Source organism: Equus caballus, chromosome 22 (assembly GCF_041296265.1).
Source record: "Equus caballus isolate H_3958 breed thoroughbred chromosome 22, TB-T2T, whole genome shotgun sequence".
NCBI classification, from domain to species: domain Eukaryota; kingdom Metazoa; phylum Chordata; class Mammalia; order Perissodactyla; family Equidae; genus Equus; species Equus caballus.
Genome location: NC_091705.1, coordinates 49,121,320 through 49,134,154, shown reverse-complemented (window position 1 = coordinate 49,134,154; position 12,835 = coordinate 49,121,320). Strand labels below are relative to the sequence as shown.

The following is a 12,835-nucleotide window of genomic DNA, read 5'->3' as shown; positions in this document are numbered from 1 at the left end:
CGAGCACAGGCTGTGCAACACAGCTCGCGCCCTTCTCAAACCGCCAGTAAAAGAGCCCTCAGTACGCGTATTCACTGTGAGAACAGTAGGACGTGTCCATGGAGTGCTGGCCCCACCAGATCAAACCAGATGACAGCTAAACTGAGGACCGACCGGCTGTGAAGGGTCAGCAGGCCAGTGTTCTGCCCTGGGGTGCCGGCCGCAGGTCTCCCTCTTTCTGATCTGATGTTTGGGGGCAATGTTCTAACATTTGGGGAGCTTTAGTAGGGGCTGGGTGCAAAGTGCAAATAACTGGATAACCGTGAAGCCAAAGGCGGCTTCGGGAACAGTGATGTGCTCATCACACCTAAGCTCCAAAGGGCCCGGTGCCAAGAGACCCCTCGGACGGCCCACCAATGCCTCTGAACCAAGCGCCTGACGCTCAGCCTAGCCCGGTGTCCCCAAACCAGGTGTCATGCTTACAGCAGACTCTGGAGCTGATGTCTGGGTTAACTCCAGGTACCACCACTTACCAGCAAGGCACTCAGCCTCCCTGTGCCTCAGTTTCCTTATCTACACAATGGGGACGACAGTAACTACCACGAGGAATTAAATGAGTTAACATCTGCAAAGCCCTTAGAACAGAACCTGGTATGCAGTAAGCACCACATGATGTTTACTAAACAAAAAAAGGTCCCACTTTTAAGTCTCTACGTCTGCTGCTCCTCAAATCATCTCTTTCCTGTTGAGTTTCCTGAGACACCTCATGTGTCAAAACCAGCCACAGCAAAGGCAGTCTCGGAACAGACAGGAGCCGAGCACAAGGCAGGTCGTCACAGTGAACGCCCCTGGGGAAACAGGCTCATAGGAACCAGGGCAAGCCCCCCAGGAATCCGGAGGTTAGAAAAGAAATCACCGCAGCTATCAAACACGTCGAGAAAATTCAAACGGGACGGGCTAACACTGATCTTCTTCTGAACTTGTCTTCTAAAGAGAAACCACAGGAAACTTAAAATCTCAATTCCCAAACTTAAGACTTTTGTTAAAGGTGTCCCCAAACCCAAGTAAAAGTTATCTCTAGAAAACCACAAGGCCAAACTTAGAGAACTCGGGGAAAGGCTGGAAAGAGAAGCTGTAAAGTTGCTGCTAGGTGAGGAGGCGGCCGCCCGGTGTCACGCGGAAAAGCAACTTCGCTCGCGCACAAGAGCCTGGAAGCTTGGCCAGCAGGTCAAGCCCGAGGGGGTGCGCGCTCCCTAAAGGGCTGCAGGGCTGCTGGAACGCCGTCCCACACTTGGGACGCGCCCTTTGGTGCCTTAGAGTGCCAGCACCTTAGCAAGGCGACAGGCGTGGCCGGCTGCTGAGCCAGGGCCCGGGCGCTCCGTGCGCCCGGCGCTCCCTCCACTCGCCGCGCTGCACACAGGGGCCAGGGGCCGCCCGCCGCGCTGCGCCACCGCCTTCGCCTTCGCCAACCAGGCGGGTCCCCGCAGCCACCTGATCCCGCCGCCCCCGGCCTCAAAGGCTGTGGGTCCCCAATGCGCCCGGCACGGCCCGGGACTGTTCTCTGCCTGGCCCCGCGGACACCACGGCTCGGGCACCATCCCGCGGACACCACTCAGCAAACACCACCCCGTGGACACCACCCGGCGGACACCACCTCTCGGACACCATCCCGCGGGCGTCCGGCCCCGCCGCCCTGCGCCCCTGCCCGCGGCCCCCGCGCGCCCCCGACCAAGCTGGCGCAGGCTGGCCGCAGAGCGCGCGCGGGGCCCCGCCGGGGTCGCGGTCGGCGGCGGCGCCCCGGCTTTGTTCGCGTCCCGCGCCCGCCGGCTGCCCGCGCCCCGGCCCCGCGCGCCCGCCCGCACCACGCGGCCCCCGGCCCCGGCCCGCGCCCCCGGCCCACCTTCTGGATGGTTTGCTGTGTGACCTCCCCTTTGCCTCTCGGCCGTGCGGACGCGAAGGCCACCGACATGGTCACGGGCCCGGGCTCAGCCCGAGATCATCGGGGTTCCTTCTCCGGCTGCGCTCCGCGGCCCGAGGTGCTCATTCTCCGCAGTCGCTGGGGGGCGGGGGGCGCGGGGGGTGCCGCGCCGTGGGCTCGTCCGCCCCTCCGCCGACACGCCGCCCCCGGTCCCGCCGCGCCGCTGCGCCGCGCGACCCCCGCCCCCCAGGAGCAGCCTCGCGCGGCGCCCCCGAGCGGCCGCCCCGCGCCCCGCGCCCGGCCCGCCGCCGCCGCGCCTCCCCCCCGCGTCCGGCCGCCGTTGGTTCGGCCTAGCCCCGCCCCGGCGCGCGCACGTCCGCCCGACGCCGCCTGACGCGCCGACGCCGCCATACGCCAGCGGCGCAATTGGCGGCGCCGGGGACGGGCGGGCGCGCGGCGCGGGCGCAGCGGCGTCGTGAATCGCGGGCCGCGCCGGCGGTGAGTGTGCGCTTTTCCCGGTCCGGCCGCGCCGCGCCGCTCGCTCCGCCGGCATGAGCTACGACCGCGCCATCACCGTCTTCTCGCCCGACGGCCACCTCTTTCAAGTGGAGTACGCGCAGGAGGCCGTGAAGAAGGGCTCGACCGCGGTGAGCGGCCCGCCGGCCCGGCCTGCGCGCCCCCGCGGAGGCTGGCGGAAGCGGGCCTGCCGGGGGCCTGGCTGGGGCGGCCGGGGTCTCAGCTGGGGGAGGCCGGGACGCGGGGCACGGCCTGAGCGGTCGTGGGCGCGGCTGTGGACAGAGTGGGGTGTCGGGGGGCTTGGCGTGGCCCTCGCTCCCGGCGGGCTGGGCCCGGGTGCGCCTTGCCGGCGAGCTTCCCCCGAGTGGCTGCGCGGACGGCCTCCTCCGGGCTGTGGGGCGGCTTTGCTTGGATTGGCCTTTCGGGGTTCGCCCCGGGGCGCCAGTTGAGCGCAGAGAGGTCGGGGCGTTGGTGTTCCTAGAGGAGACAGGGAGCGGGCTCGTTTGGGAACGGGTGTTGGCGCCTGCTTGCGCTCGTCACACGGGTTTTCGCGCAGGGCGAGCGTGGGCTCTGTTTGCTGGTGATTCGTGCCGGGTGCTTTGAAGACCAGCGAGGCCTGCGTCCGCGGTGCATCAGAGAGCCAGCTTCCTTTCTTTCAGCGTCTCCGGAGCGTGTGAGCGCCCGGGATGACGGCCATCTTGGCGGGCCACCTTTGCCCCGGCCCCGGGAGCTCGGTGCGGCCGCGCTCAGGCGCCCCGGGCGAACGGAGGTGCGGGCGCGGCGCCGGGCGGCCCGGCTGGCTGCTCTGGCTGCGAATGTTAAGCAAGCACGTGACTTAGGTGAACTGCGCCCGGACAGCTCCGGGTTAGGGGCCGTCCCCCACCAGGGAGAGCGGCTGTCCTCGAGGTCAGGTGGGCTTCGAGAACAAAGCGGGGCAGGTTCTCGGTGTCGGCCTGCCGCTCCCAGGGCGGGCGGCTGCTGACGGGCTCCCTCCTGGGCCTCGCTGCTCTGAGCGCTCCACTGCGTTGGGCAGTGCGCCGTCCCATCGTCCCCTTGCCTGGGCGCCTGTACCTCTCATTTCGACCACCGGTTGAAATTTAAATTCATGGTGTCTTTGAGACACTGTCAGTTTGCTTGTTGGTCACACTGTACGATAGTTTTAATTTTTATCTTCTGGTATTTCAGAGGTATGACAGGCAGAGAGAAGGCACACAAGATTCTGTGAATTTTGAACTGTTTCTCATTTTCTTGATCTGTTTTGAAACGAAGGCCCCAAATCCATCGTGTGCCCTAACTCAGCTTAAAGAGACTGGAAGGGTCGTTGGCCCCCCTCCTCCCACCCGCAGGACTACCGTGGGACAGCCCGGGTGGCTGGCTTTGCCTTGCACCCCTGGGCCTGGCTGCCTTTCCCTCGGGGAATTTTGAAGATGACGTATGACAGCATATGAGAAAGCTCCTTGAAATCTGAAACACTGCAGACCAGCGCTTCTTAACCCCGGGTGATTGTGCACCCCAGGGGGCAGTTGGCAACGTGTGCAGACATGTTTCCTTGTCCAGGATGGGGGAGAGGCACTACTGGCAGCTGGGGCTGGAGGCCGGGGTGACGTTAAACGCCTTACAGTGCTTGGCACAGCCCTCTTTGACTCTAATCAAAGAATTCGCAGGCCCGAGTGGCCACCGTGCTGAGGCTGAGAAACTGCTGTAGACAAAGAGGGGATGTTGGTTTTCCAAACGATTGTCCCATTTGTCTGCTCCCGCCGTGATTGTGGAGTTCACTGGCCATTAGTGATTTTTCCCTGTTTCTAATACATCCCTCGGGCCTCTACGGTGTCAGCCATAAACAGAGAGCAGTTCACACCTGTAATACTTGACACAGTTGTCCACCTGGTGGCAAATCAGGCCTTCTCCACAGCTGTGCACACTGGTGTGCGATAGTGCAGGAGAGAGCGGGGCAGGGTGTAGTGTAATTTCACCACTACAGAAACGCTGCTTGAATGTTGGGCTCTCAGGCTTAAAGGCGCCATCCATTGGACTCTTGGATTTACTGGGTTGGATTGATAAATATACATATACACGTTTACTATATGGTAGTTAATTTTTAGTTGTATTATAATTGGAACTACCTATCAGTATTTTAAGCCACATGACTAGGCACCTAGGTCACGATACCTGAGCTAGCTCTGCTGTCAATACCCATGGTTTGCAGGGTGTGGTGCCCACAGCAGTGGTCTGAGGAGTGGGGGGAGGGATGTGTGGGGACTGCTATCCCTAGGGTATTCATGTCTGCTCTTAGTGCTCTGTGACTGGTGAGCACCCCTCTGGGGGGGGTGAGAAAGATTGGCCCTGAGGAAGATTGTTGCTGAGCTAACATCTATACCAGTCTTCCTCTGTTTTATATGTGAGATGTGGCCACAGCATGGCTTGATGAGCAGTGCGTAGGTCCACACCCTGGATCTGAACCCATGAACCCTCTGTGGCCGAAGTGGAGGGTGTGAAATTAACCACTACGCCACTGTGCTGGCCCCTAATGCCACTTTTTTTTTTTTGAGGAATATTAGGCCTGAGCTAACATCTGCTGCCAGTCCTCCTCTTTTTGCTGAGGAAGACTGGCCCTGAGCTAACATCCATGCTTATCTTCCTCTACTTTATATGTGGGACGCCTGCCACAGCATGGCTTGCCAAGCGGTACCATGTCAGCACCTGGGGTCCAAACCGGTGAACCCCGGGCCGCTGAAGCGGAATGTATGCACTTAACCGCTGCGCCACTGGGCCGGCCCCTAATGTCACTTTTTTAAGTGCTGTTGATTTTTATTGAAGGTTGGCGTTCGAGGAAAAGACATTGTTGTTCTTGGTGTGGAGAAGAAGTCAGTGGCCAAACTGCAGGATGAAAGAACCGTGCGGAAGATCTGTGCTCTGGATGACAATGTGTGCATGGCATTCGCAGGTGAGCCTGGGGCCGGTGCTGTCCCTCCGTGGCTCGGCAAAGACCTGAGCTTTGGAGGTTAGCCTAATGGGTGGGTTATTGAGAGACATGTGAACTGGGTGAGCTGAAATCATTTAAAAGAAGAGATTGGGGCCTTTAAGAAAAGGTTTGGCAATGGTTTGGTGGGGAGGGTCTCTCCTCCCCAGGTGGCTCCCCATGTGCTATCATTAGCACAGGGGCTAAATGAATAGACACCCCCAGGTTGAGGGGGCTGTGTTGTTGCCTCTGGCTGTAGTCAGTCCAGAGAAGGGTACGGCTCTCAGCAGCTAACTGTGCCCAGGGTGTGGAGGGAGCTGGACAGCGCCTGCTGTCAGGGCGTGCAGTGTCTTCAGCACTCGCGTGGTTTACCTGCTGCCTCCCTCGGTAGGTCCAGTTTAGGAAGATCCCATTTCACCTAAACTGGAGATTCACTTGCGTTGTCAAAGGATTAGTGTGTTTAAATACGGTCCAACACACGCTGTTCCTTGTACACCCAGCTTTCTCTGAGAAGCTCACAGAAGCTGATCGTTCCCCCGTTGTCACTCAGAATGACCTCAGTGCTGGGTTTCACAGGACTGGTTTTGGAATCTTTGCCAAAGGGTACTGCTGTCTGCGATTAGACTGGATGAGGTGTGGCTCAGGTGGGATCCTCTTTGCCATTGTTGCAGGCCTCACTGCCGACGCGAGGATAGTCATCAACAGGGCCCGGGTGGAGTGCCAGAGCCACCGGCTGACTGTGGAGGACCCAGTCACCGTGGAGTACATCACCCGCTACATTGCCAGTCTGAAGCAGGTGGGTGCCCACCTGCCCGTGACCACCTCTTGCTAGGAGCAGTCACTGCTTTGTCACGGAAGGTGTCCTACTACGGTACTGCGCGTGGATGTTAGCCCGCGTCACTAGGGGACTCAGAAAACTGCACCTGTTCCGTGCACGGTCCCATCCTTACTTGGACGTGTATAATTTACTATAGCTTGTCCATTTTGGCGGCATTGTTCTGTTCTCATTTGGTGACATGGCGCAGTCCAAATTCCTGTTTCTAGAGGGCAATGATAGAGTTTTTATCTTGCCACCACCAAGCAGTTGAAAGGGGGCTGAACCCCGTCCCCCAGTGAGATGCTAGTTGTCTTTAAACCCAACTGTAGCCAGAATGTGTATATGTCATCAAAATAATTCCACATAGCCTCACTTGGGCTCCATGGTGCAATTCTGGTCATAGGAGTGTCTTTTTCCAAGAATGAAAATACAGAAAAGAAAGGAGGAATGCTGAAAACTATTGGCTGATTTCATTTATCATTTGAATTGAAAATAACTGCGAGTGGTCTTAGTAGTTTCTTTTCATCCATCCACTCAAAGCAGAGCTCAGAATGTCACATGGATGTAACTTAGTGTGGGTTCTGTGGGGCCTTTGGGGCTACGAAGACAGTGTTAACGTGTTTCTTTTTCCGCCAGCGCTACACGCAGAGCAATGGGCGCAGGCCGTTTGGCATCTCCGCCCTCATTGTGGGTTTTGACTTTGATGGCACCCCCAGACTCTATCAGACTGATCCCTCGGGCACATACCATGCTTGGAAGGTGAGTCTGACAAAACAGAGGGGCTTGGGGCTTTAGAGGCCACTGGGAGGAACTGGGGCCTAGTCTTATAGATGCACGTGCACACACACACCACCTGTTTCTTCCACAACGCTCCTGCTGACATGGACACAAAGAAGTCATTAAACATTGCTGTTTGGGAGAAAGTCAAAGGACAGTGAGGTGTAAGAATACACGGCCTACATATACGACAAACCCATAGCCAACATCATACTCAATGGACAAAAACTGAACCCCATCCCCCTGAAAACAGGAACGAGACAAGGATGCCCTCTATCACCACTCTTATTTAACATAGTACTGGAGGTCCTGGCCAGAGCAATCAGGCCAGAAAAAGGAATAAAAGGAATCCAAATAGGGAGGGAAGAAGTGAAACTCTCGCTGTTTGCAGACGACATGATCTTAGATATAGAAAACCCCAAAGAATCCATTGGAAAACTGTTAGAAGTAATCAACAACTACAGCAAAGTTGCAGGGTATAAAATCAATTTGCATAAATCAGTAGCATTTCTATACTCCAGTAATGAACCAACAGAAAAAGAACTCAAGAATACAATACCATTCACAATCGCAACAAATTTAACTAAGGAAGTGAAGGACCAATATAATGAAAATTACAAGGCCTTTCTGAGAGAATTGGATGACAACATAAGAAGATGGAAAGACATTCCATGTACATGGATTGGAAGAATAAACATAGTTAAAATGTCCGTTCTACCTAAAGCAATCTACAGATTCAACGCCATCCCAATCAGAATCCCAATGACATTCTTTACAGAATTAGAACAAAGAACCCTAAAATTCGTATGGGGCAACAAAAGACCCCGAATTTCTAAAGCAATCCTGAGAAAAAAGAACAAAACGGGAGGCATCACAATCCCTGACTTCAAAACATACTACAAAGCTACAGTAATCAAAACAGCATGGTACTGGTACAAAAACAGATGCACAGATCAATGGAACAGAATTGAAAGCCCAGAAATAAAACCACACATCTGTGGACAGCTTATCTTTGACAAAGGAGCTGAGGGCATACAATGGAGAAAAGAAAGTCTTTTCAACAAATGGTGCTGGGAAAACTGGAAAGCCACATGTAAAACAATGAAAATTGACCATTCTTTTTCACCATTCACCAGAATAAACTCAAAATGGATTAAAGACCTAAAGGTGAGACCTGAAACCATGGAAGAAAACATAGGCAGTACACTCTTTGACATCAGTATTAAAAGGATCTTTTCGGACACCGTGCCTTCTCAGAGAAGGGAAACAATAGAAAGAATAAACAAATGGGACTTCATCACATTAAAGAGCTTCTTCAAGGCAAATGAAAACAGGATTGAAACAAAAAAACAACCCACTAACTGGGAAAAAATATTTGCAAGTCATATATCTGACAAAGGCTTAATATCCATAATATATAAAGAACTCTCGCAACTCAACAACAAAACATCAAACAACCCAATCAAAAAACGGGCAGGAGACATGAACAGACATTTCTCCAAAGAAGATATACTGATGGCCAATAGGCACATGAAAAGATGCTCATCATCCCTGATCATCAGGGAAATGCAAATCAAAACTACACTAAGATATCACCTTACACCCGTTAGAATGACAAAAATATCTAAAACTAATAGCAACAAATGTTGGAGAGGTTATGAAGAAAAAAGAACCCTCATACACTGCTGGTGGGAATGCAAACTGGTGCAGCCACTATGGAAAACAGTATGGAGATTCCTCAAAAAATTAATAATAGAACTACCATACGATCCAGCCATCCCACTACTGGGTATTTATCCAAAGAGCTTGAAGTCAGCAATCCCAGAAGTCCTATGCACCCCAATGTTCACTGCAGCATTATTTACAATAGCCAAGACGTGGAAGCAACCTAAGTGTCCAGCAACAGACGAATGGATAAAGAAGATGTGGTACATATATACAATGGAATACTACTCAGCTGCAAAACAACAAAATCATTCCATTTGCAATAACATGGATGGACCTTGAGGGAATTATGTTCAGTGAAATAAGCCAGCGAGAGAAGGATAATCTGTGTATGACTCCACTCATATGAGGAATTTAAAATTATGGACTAAGAAGAGTTTAGTGGATACCAGGGGAAAGGTGGGGTGGGGGGTGGGCACAAAGGGTGAAGTGGTGCACCTACAACATGACTGACAAACATTAATGTACAACTGAAATTTCACAAGATTGTAACCTATCAATAACTCAATAAAAAAAAAAAAAGGATACACGGCCTAAAGTAAAACTACCTGTGTGTCTTTCAATAATGAAATACAAGTAGAATCCCATCCTTGGTAAGAATCACACCAACTCCAAGTAGCCCTTTGTGAAAGCAAGCCATTGAGCAGGGCTGGGGCCCAGGCCCACTTCCCTCCAGACTGCCTCTTGCTACTGCACATGGGAGAGCGGCTGGGGCAGTGGCTGGCTGGCCTGCATGGGTGGCTGTCTTCTCAGGCTGGCTCTGGATCGTCATGCCCTGCACTGTGTAACACACGTTTCTGTTTCAGGCCAATGCCATAGGCCGGGGTGCCAAGTCAGTGCGTGAATTTCTGGAGAAGAATTATACTGACGAAGCCATTGAAACAGACGATCTGACCATTAAGCTGGTTATCAAGGCCCTTCTGGAAGTAAGTTTGCATTTGAAATCTGGGCAAGATGGTGAAGTCACATCTGAGTGGTGGTTCTTGGGCTCGGCAAAATGGACAGCACAGAACTGGGTGACTGATGTGTGGGCAACAAGGAAGGAGGGAGCAAGGGCACCAACAGTAATGCTGGGATACCTGAGGGCTTGCTGTGCTGGGCACCGCTCGGCACTTTGTCAGCTCCCTTATACGACTGAGGCAGTCAAGGCACCAAGAGGCATAAGCGGCTGCCCAAGAGCAAACAGCTCACAGCCACCACTCAACCTGGCTGCGGCTCGAGCTGCTGCTGGAGTCAGGGAGATGGAAAGAAAACTGGGAGTAATGCTCGGGAGTGGCGAGGGCTTGGGCTTTGTCAAGACCACGGAGGTGCTTGCAGGTGAAGCCCCAGAGGCTGAGGGGGTAGTTGGGGGGCCAGGCCGGAGTCCAGAGGTTGGAGCTCAGTGGTGGGAAAGGGGAGAGTTGTGAGCACGGCTACTGTGCAAGAAGGACCAGCGATTCGGCCCAAGTCTGACTGCCAGGAGACAGGCAGGGGGTGCAGGTGTCCCAGATGACTGCACATGACGTGCAGTTAGGACAAAAGCTTTGGGTGCTGGGACTTCTCGCCCCCTCTCCTCGTGTGGCAGTGCTGGGCTCGGGTGCACACACTGTCGTGAGTGGTGCTTGGAGACCTGTTTGGTCCCGAGGTGGGAGAGGCATCTAATGTTCTCCTCTTCCCTCCAAGGTGGTTCAGTCCGGCGGCAAAAACATCGAACTTGCTGTCATGAGGCGAGATCAACCCCTCAAGGTAATCGCCAAGTCTGTTTGCTGTCTTTACCTGTGGAGAGTTCCCCGATCAGCAGGGGCAGTACAAGCTTAGGGGCCTTCTGCTGTGGTTCAGCACTGGGAAGGAGGCTCTCCACAAATGAGCCAAAAGGAAAGCATTCCAGTGTCGTCTCCATGGCTAAAGATGGTGCTCACGCGTGCTCCCGACACACTGAAGGGCTGTCAGCAACTGCAGATTTGCTTCTGCTTTTTAATAATCGCCTATGAAAACTTAGTGATTTGATAATCTGCTTTTTAATAGGCTCTGGCTGTTGTTAACTGGATCAGGCACACGTGGCCTTGTTTACTGTAGCGGCCGCTCTGAGGTGCAGTCTGGCCAGAGTCCAAGAGCTCCCCTCCCCACATGGGGTGCTGGTGCTCTGGGCACCTTGTTTGGCTTGGGGACTAACCATAAATTCTTTTTCTTTGGTAGATTTTAAATCCTGAAGAAATTGAGAAATATGTTGCTGAAATTGAAAAAGAAAAAGAGGAAAACGAAAAGAAGAAACAAAAGAAAGCATCATGATAACGAAATCTTGCTTGTATTGATTTTTAATTCAAATCATGGATGATTTTCAAAATGACGTGTAGGCATTTCCATTCCATTATCCGTACTGTCCAAGTGTCCTACAATAAACTACCATATTTTTTAACTTTTTTAAGTGTGTGCGTCTTTTAGGTGTAATTACGATAGCTCTTTAGAACTTCCCTCACTTCTGGTCTCTGGTGCTCTCCTTGGTGTGAGCCTTCCGTTCTGCTGCTCATTGCCAGGCTCTAGGACAAGAAGCCACAAACTGAGGAGGGAGTCCTCCCTTGGCGTTTGTGGAAGGACTTTCAAGTCCAAGCAGTGTGCGAAGTGCGACGGGTGCTGTGCACGGCTGCAGTGGACAGGCACTCAAAATGGGTGTATAAACTCGGGTTCTTTCCTTTAGGGGTTCTAAACAGATGGACTGACTTTCGCTCCTCAGCCACCCATTCAAGTCGTCTAACATGATGTGAAGGACACAAGCACAGACAGCACTCAGTTTAAGCCCTGAACTCAGAATTTTGCAGAACAGCAGCTATATTCCTGGATTTAGTAGATTAAGACTTAAGGTAGAATACATGAAAACGTTAAGACTTGGTGGCGGCCACTCCCCCCGCTCTTGTGTTTTAGCCAGAAAGAGTGCTGTTAGCTTCCAGGCCAGCCGCAGTTTAAGTCACTGTCCTAAGGTTTGTCTTTACAGAAAAGTCCTCACCACCCCCTTTCCCTGCACAGTTTTACAAAGGGTTTTGGGTCCTCGGGCTGGCTGCTCCTGCCAACTATCAGGACTCCAGGCTCTGTTCTCTGCCTGTCTGCAGCCTCTCTTGCTCTGAGCTCTTGTTTAATGGCACATAGACATTTTTCCTCTAAAAAAGGAGTAAAGAGGCCCAGATATATTTTAACCTCAGCATAAAATGTCTAATTGTAAGGATGGTTGTCAGCATAAAACTTTCAAAGCAAGGTTAGTCACAGGTGGTAGACTGACCGGAGTAGATTCTCTAGCAGAAAATACGTTTGCTAAGTTACCTAACGAGTTTAGAGTCTGCCCTGGCTACCTGCACCCAGTGTGTACACTATGCAAGAGTTTTTTTTGGTCAAGGACATTAGTTGCAAAAAGATGGAAGGTTACCAGGAATTTGTTGGGGTTCTGAAACTGATGGCTGGGCCGAGCATTACAGGCTGACTGCCTGCTGCCCAGTCCTGCTCTGGGCCTGAGTGAAGGGAGAAGTGACAACAGCTGACTGGAGGGGCCTTATCCTCTGAGACTGCTTTTAAAAAGTGATGTGGAGAGGCCGGGCCCGTAGCATGGTGGTTAAGTTAGGCACACTCCACTTCGGCAGCCCTGGGTCATGGGTTTGGATCCTAGGCATGGACTTACACCACTTGTCAGCTATGCTGTGGCAGTGTCCCACATAAAAAAGGAGGAAGACTGGCACAGATGTTAGCTCAGGGCTAATCTTCCTCAGCACAAAAAAGGCACCTGGAAATCCATTACAGTGAAATGACACTTCAAGTCTGAAAGCAACCAGGTCTTGCTTTTCCACATGGTCCTAGGGTCCAGCCCCATAACAGGTTCGAAGGCACTGAGAACATGGGAGTTCTGGGGAGCTTGGAAGCTGCACTAAGGCAGCAAAGGGGCCACTTCTAAAGCACATTTATCTGTGAACTGAGTTTTTAAAACTAGTTTGTGTCCAAAGTGTCTGGAAAGCAGGGCCACTCATCCGAGGAGGGTGGCCCACGGTACACTTAGGCCTGGCTCCCTGCCCTTTACGCAGACCAGCCAGGTCAGTCTCACTGAAGAGCACCAAACGTTCCCCAGGTCCTCCCAGCCCCCTTCAGATGGGCACGTTAGACAGGATGTGATTTGCCAGCAAAATCA

At 53.2% G+C, this 12,835-nt stretch overlaps 2 protein-coding genes across 5 annotated transcripts in view; one reads left to right on the top strand and one right to left on the bottom strand.

The window, feature by feature from the left end:
- SS18L1 (SS18L1 subunit of BAF chromatin remodeling complex) overlaps positions 1–2,075 on the bottom strand; it is a 32,805-nt gene extending 30,730 nt beyond the window's left edge. For 2 of the 4 annotated variants that reach the window (XM_070247486.1, XM_023626861.2), the window contains exon 1: positions 1,880–2,012. Coding sequence is in view for 2 of the 4 variants with exons in the window: in XM_023626864.2 (XP_023482632.1) it covers positions 1,880–1,948 (69 nt within the window). In the remaining 2 variants the exon portion in view is untranslated. Of the gene's footprint in view, positions 1–1,879 lie in introns of all 4 variants that reach the window. The other 2 variants (XM_023626864.2, XM_023626860.2) reach the window with 2 other exon arrangements.
- A 194-nt stretch (positions 2,076–2,269) lies between these two features.
- On the top strand, positions 2,270–11,090 carry PSMA7 (proteasome 20S subunit alpha 7). The gene is made up of 7 exons (XM_023626859.2): positions 2,270–2,544; positions 5,231–5,357; positions 6,044–6,168; positions 6,826–6,948; positions 9,498–9,617; positions 10,354–10,416; positions 10,867–11,090. The coding sequence occupies exons 1-7, from the start codon at positions 2,449–2,451 to the stop codon at positions 10,957–10,959; spliced, it is 747 nt and encodes a 248-aa protein (XP_023482627.1). The 5' UTR covers positions 2,270–2,448; the 3' UTR covers positions 10,960–11,090.
- The last annotated feature ends 1,745 nt before the right edge of the window (positions 11,091–12,835 follow it).

Bases quoted from the DNA above. Each gene is read 5' to 3' on its own strand.
- PSMA7 (XM_023626859.2), top strand. From the start codon at position 2,449: ATGAGCTACGACCGCGCCATCACCGTCTTCTCGCCCGACGGCCACCTC. The intron at 6,949-9,497 runs GTGAGTCTGACA...TTTCTGTTTCAG, and splicing joins GCACATACCATGCTTGGAAG to GCCAATGCCATAGGCCGGGG. The intron at 10,417-10,866 runs GTAATCGCCAAG...TTTCTTTGGTAG, and splicing joins GGCGAGATCAACCCCTCAAG to ATTTTAAATCCTGAAGAAAT.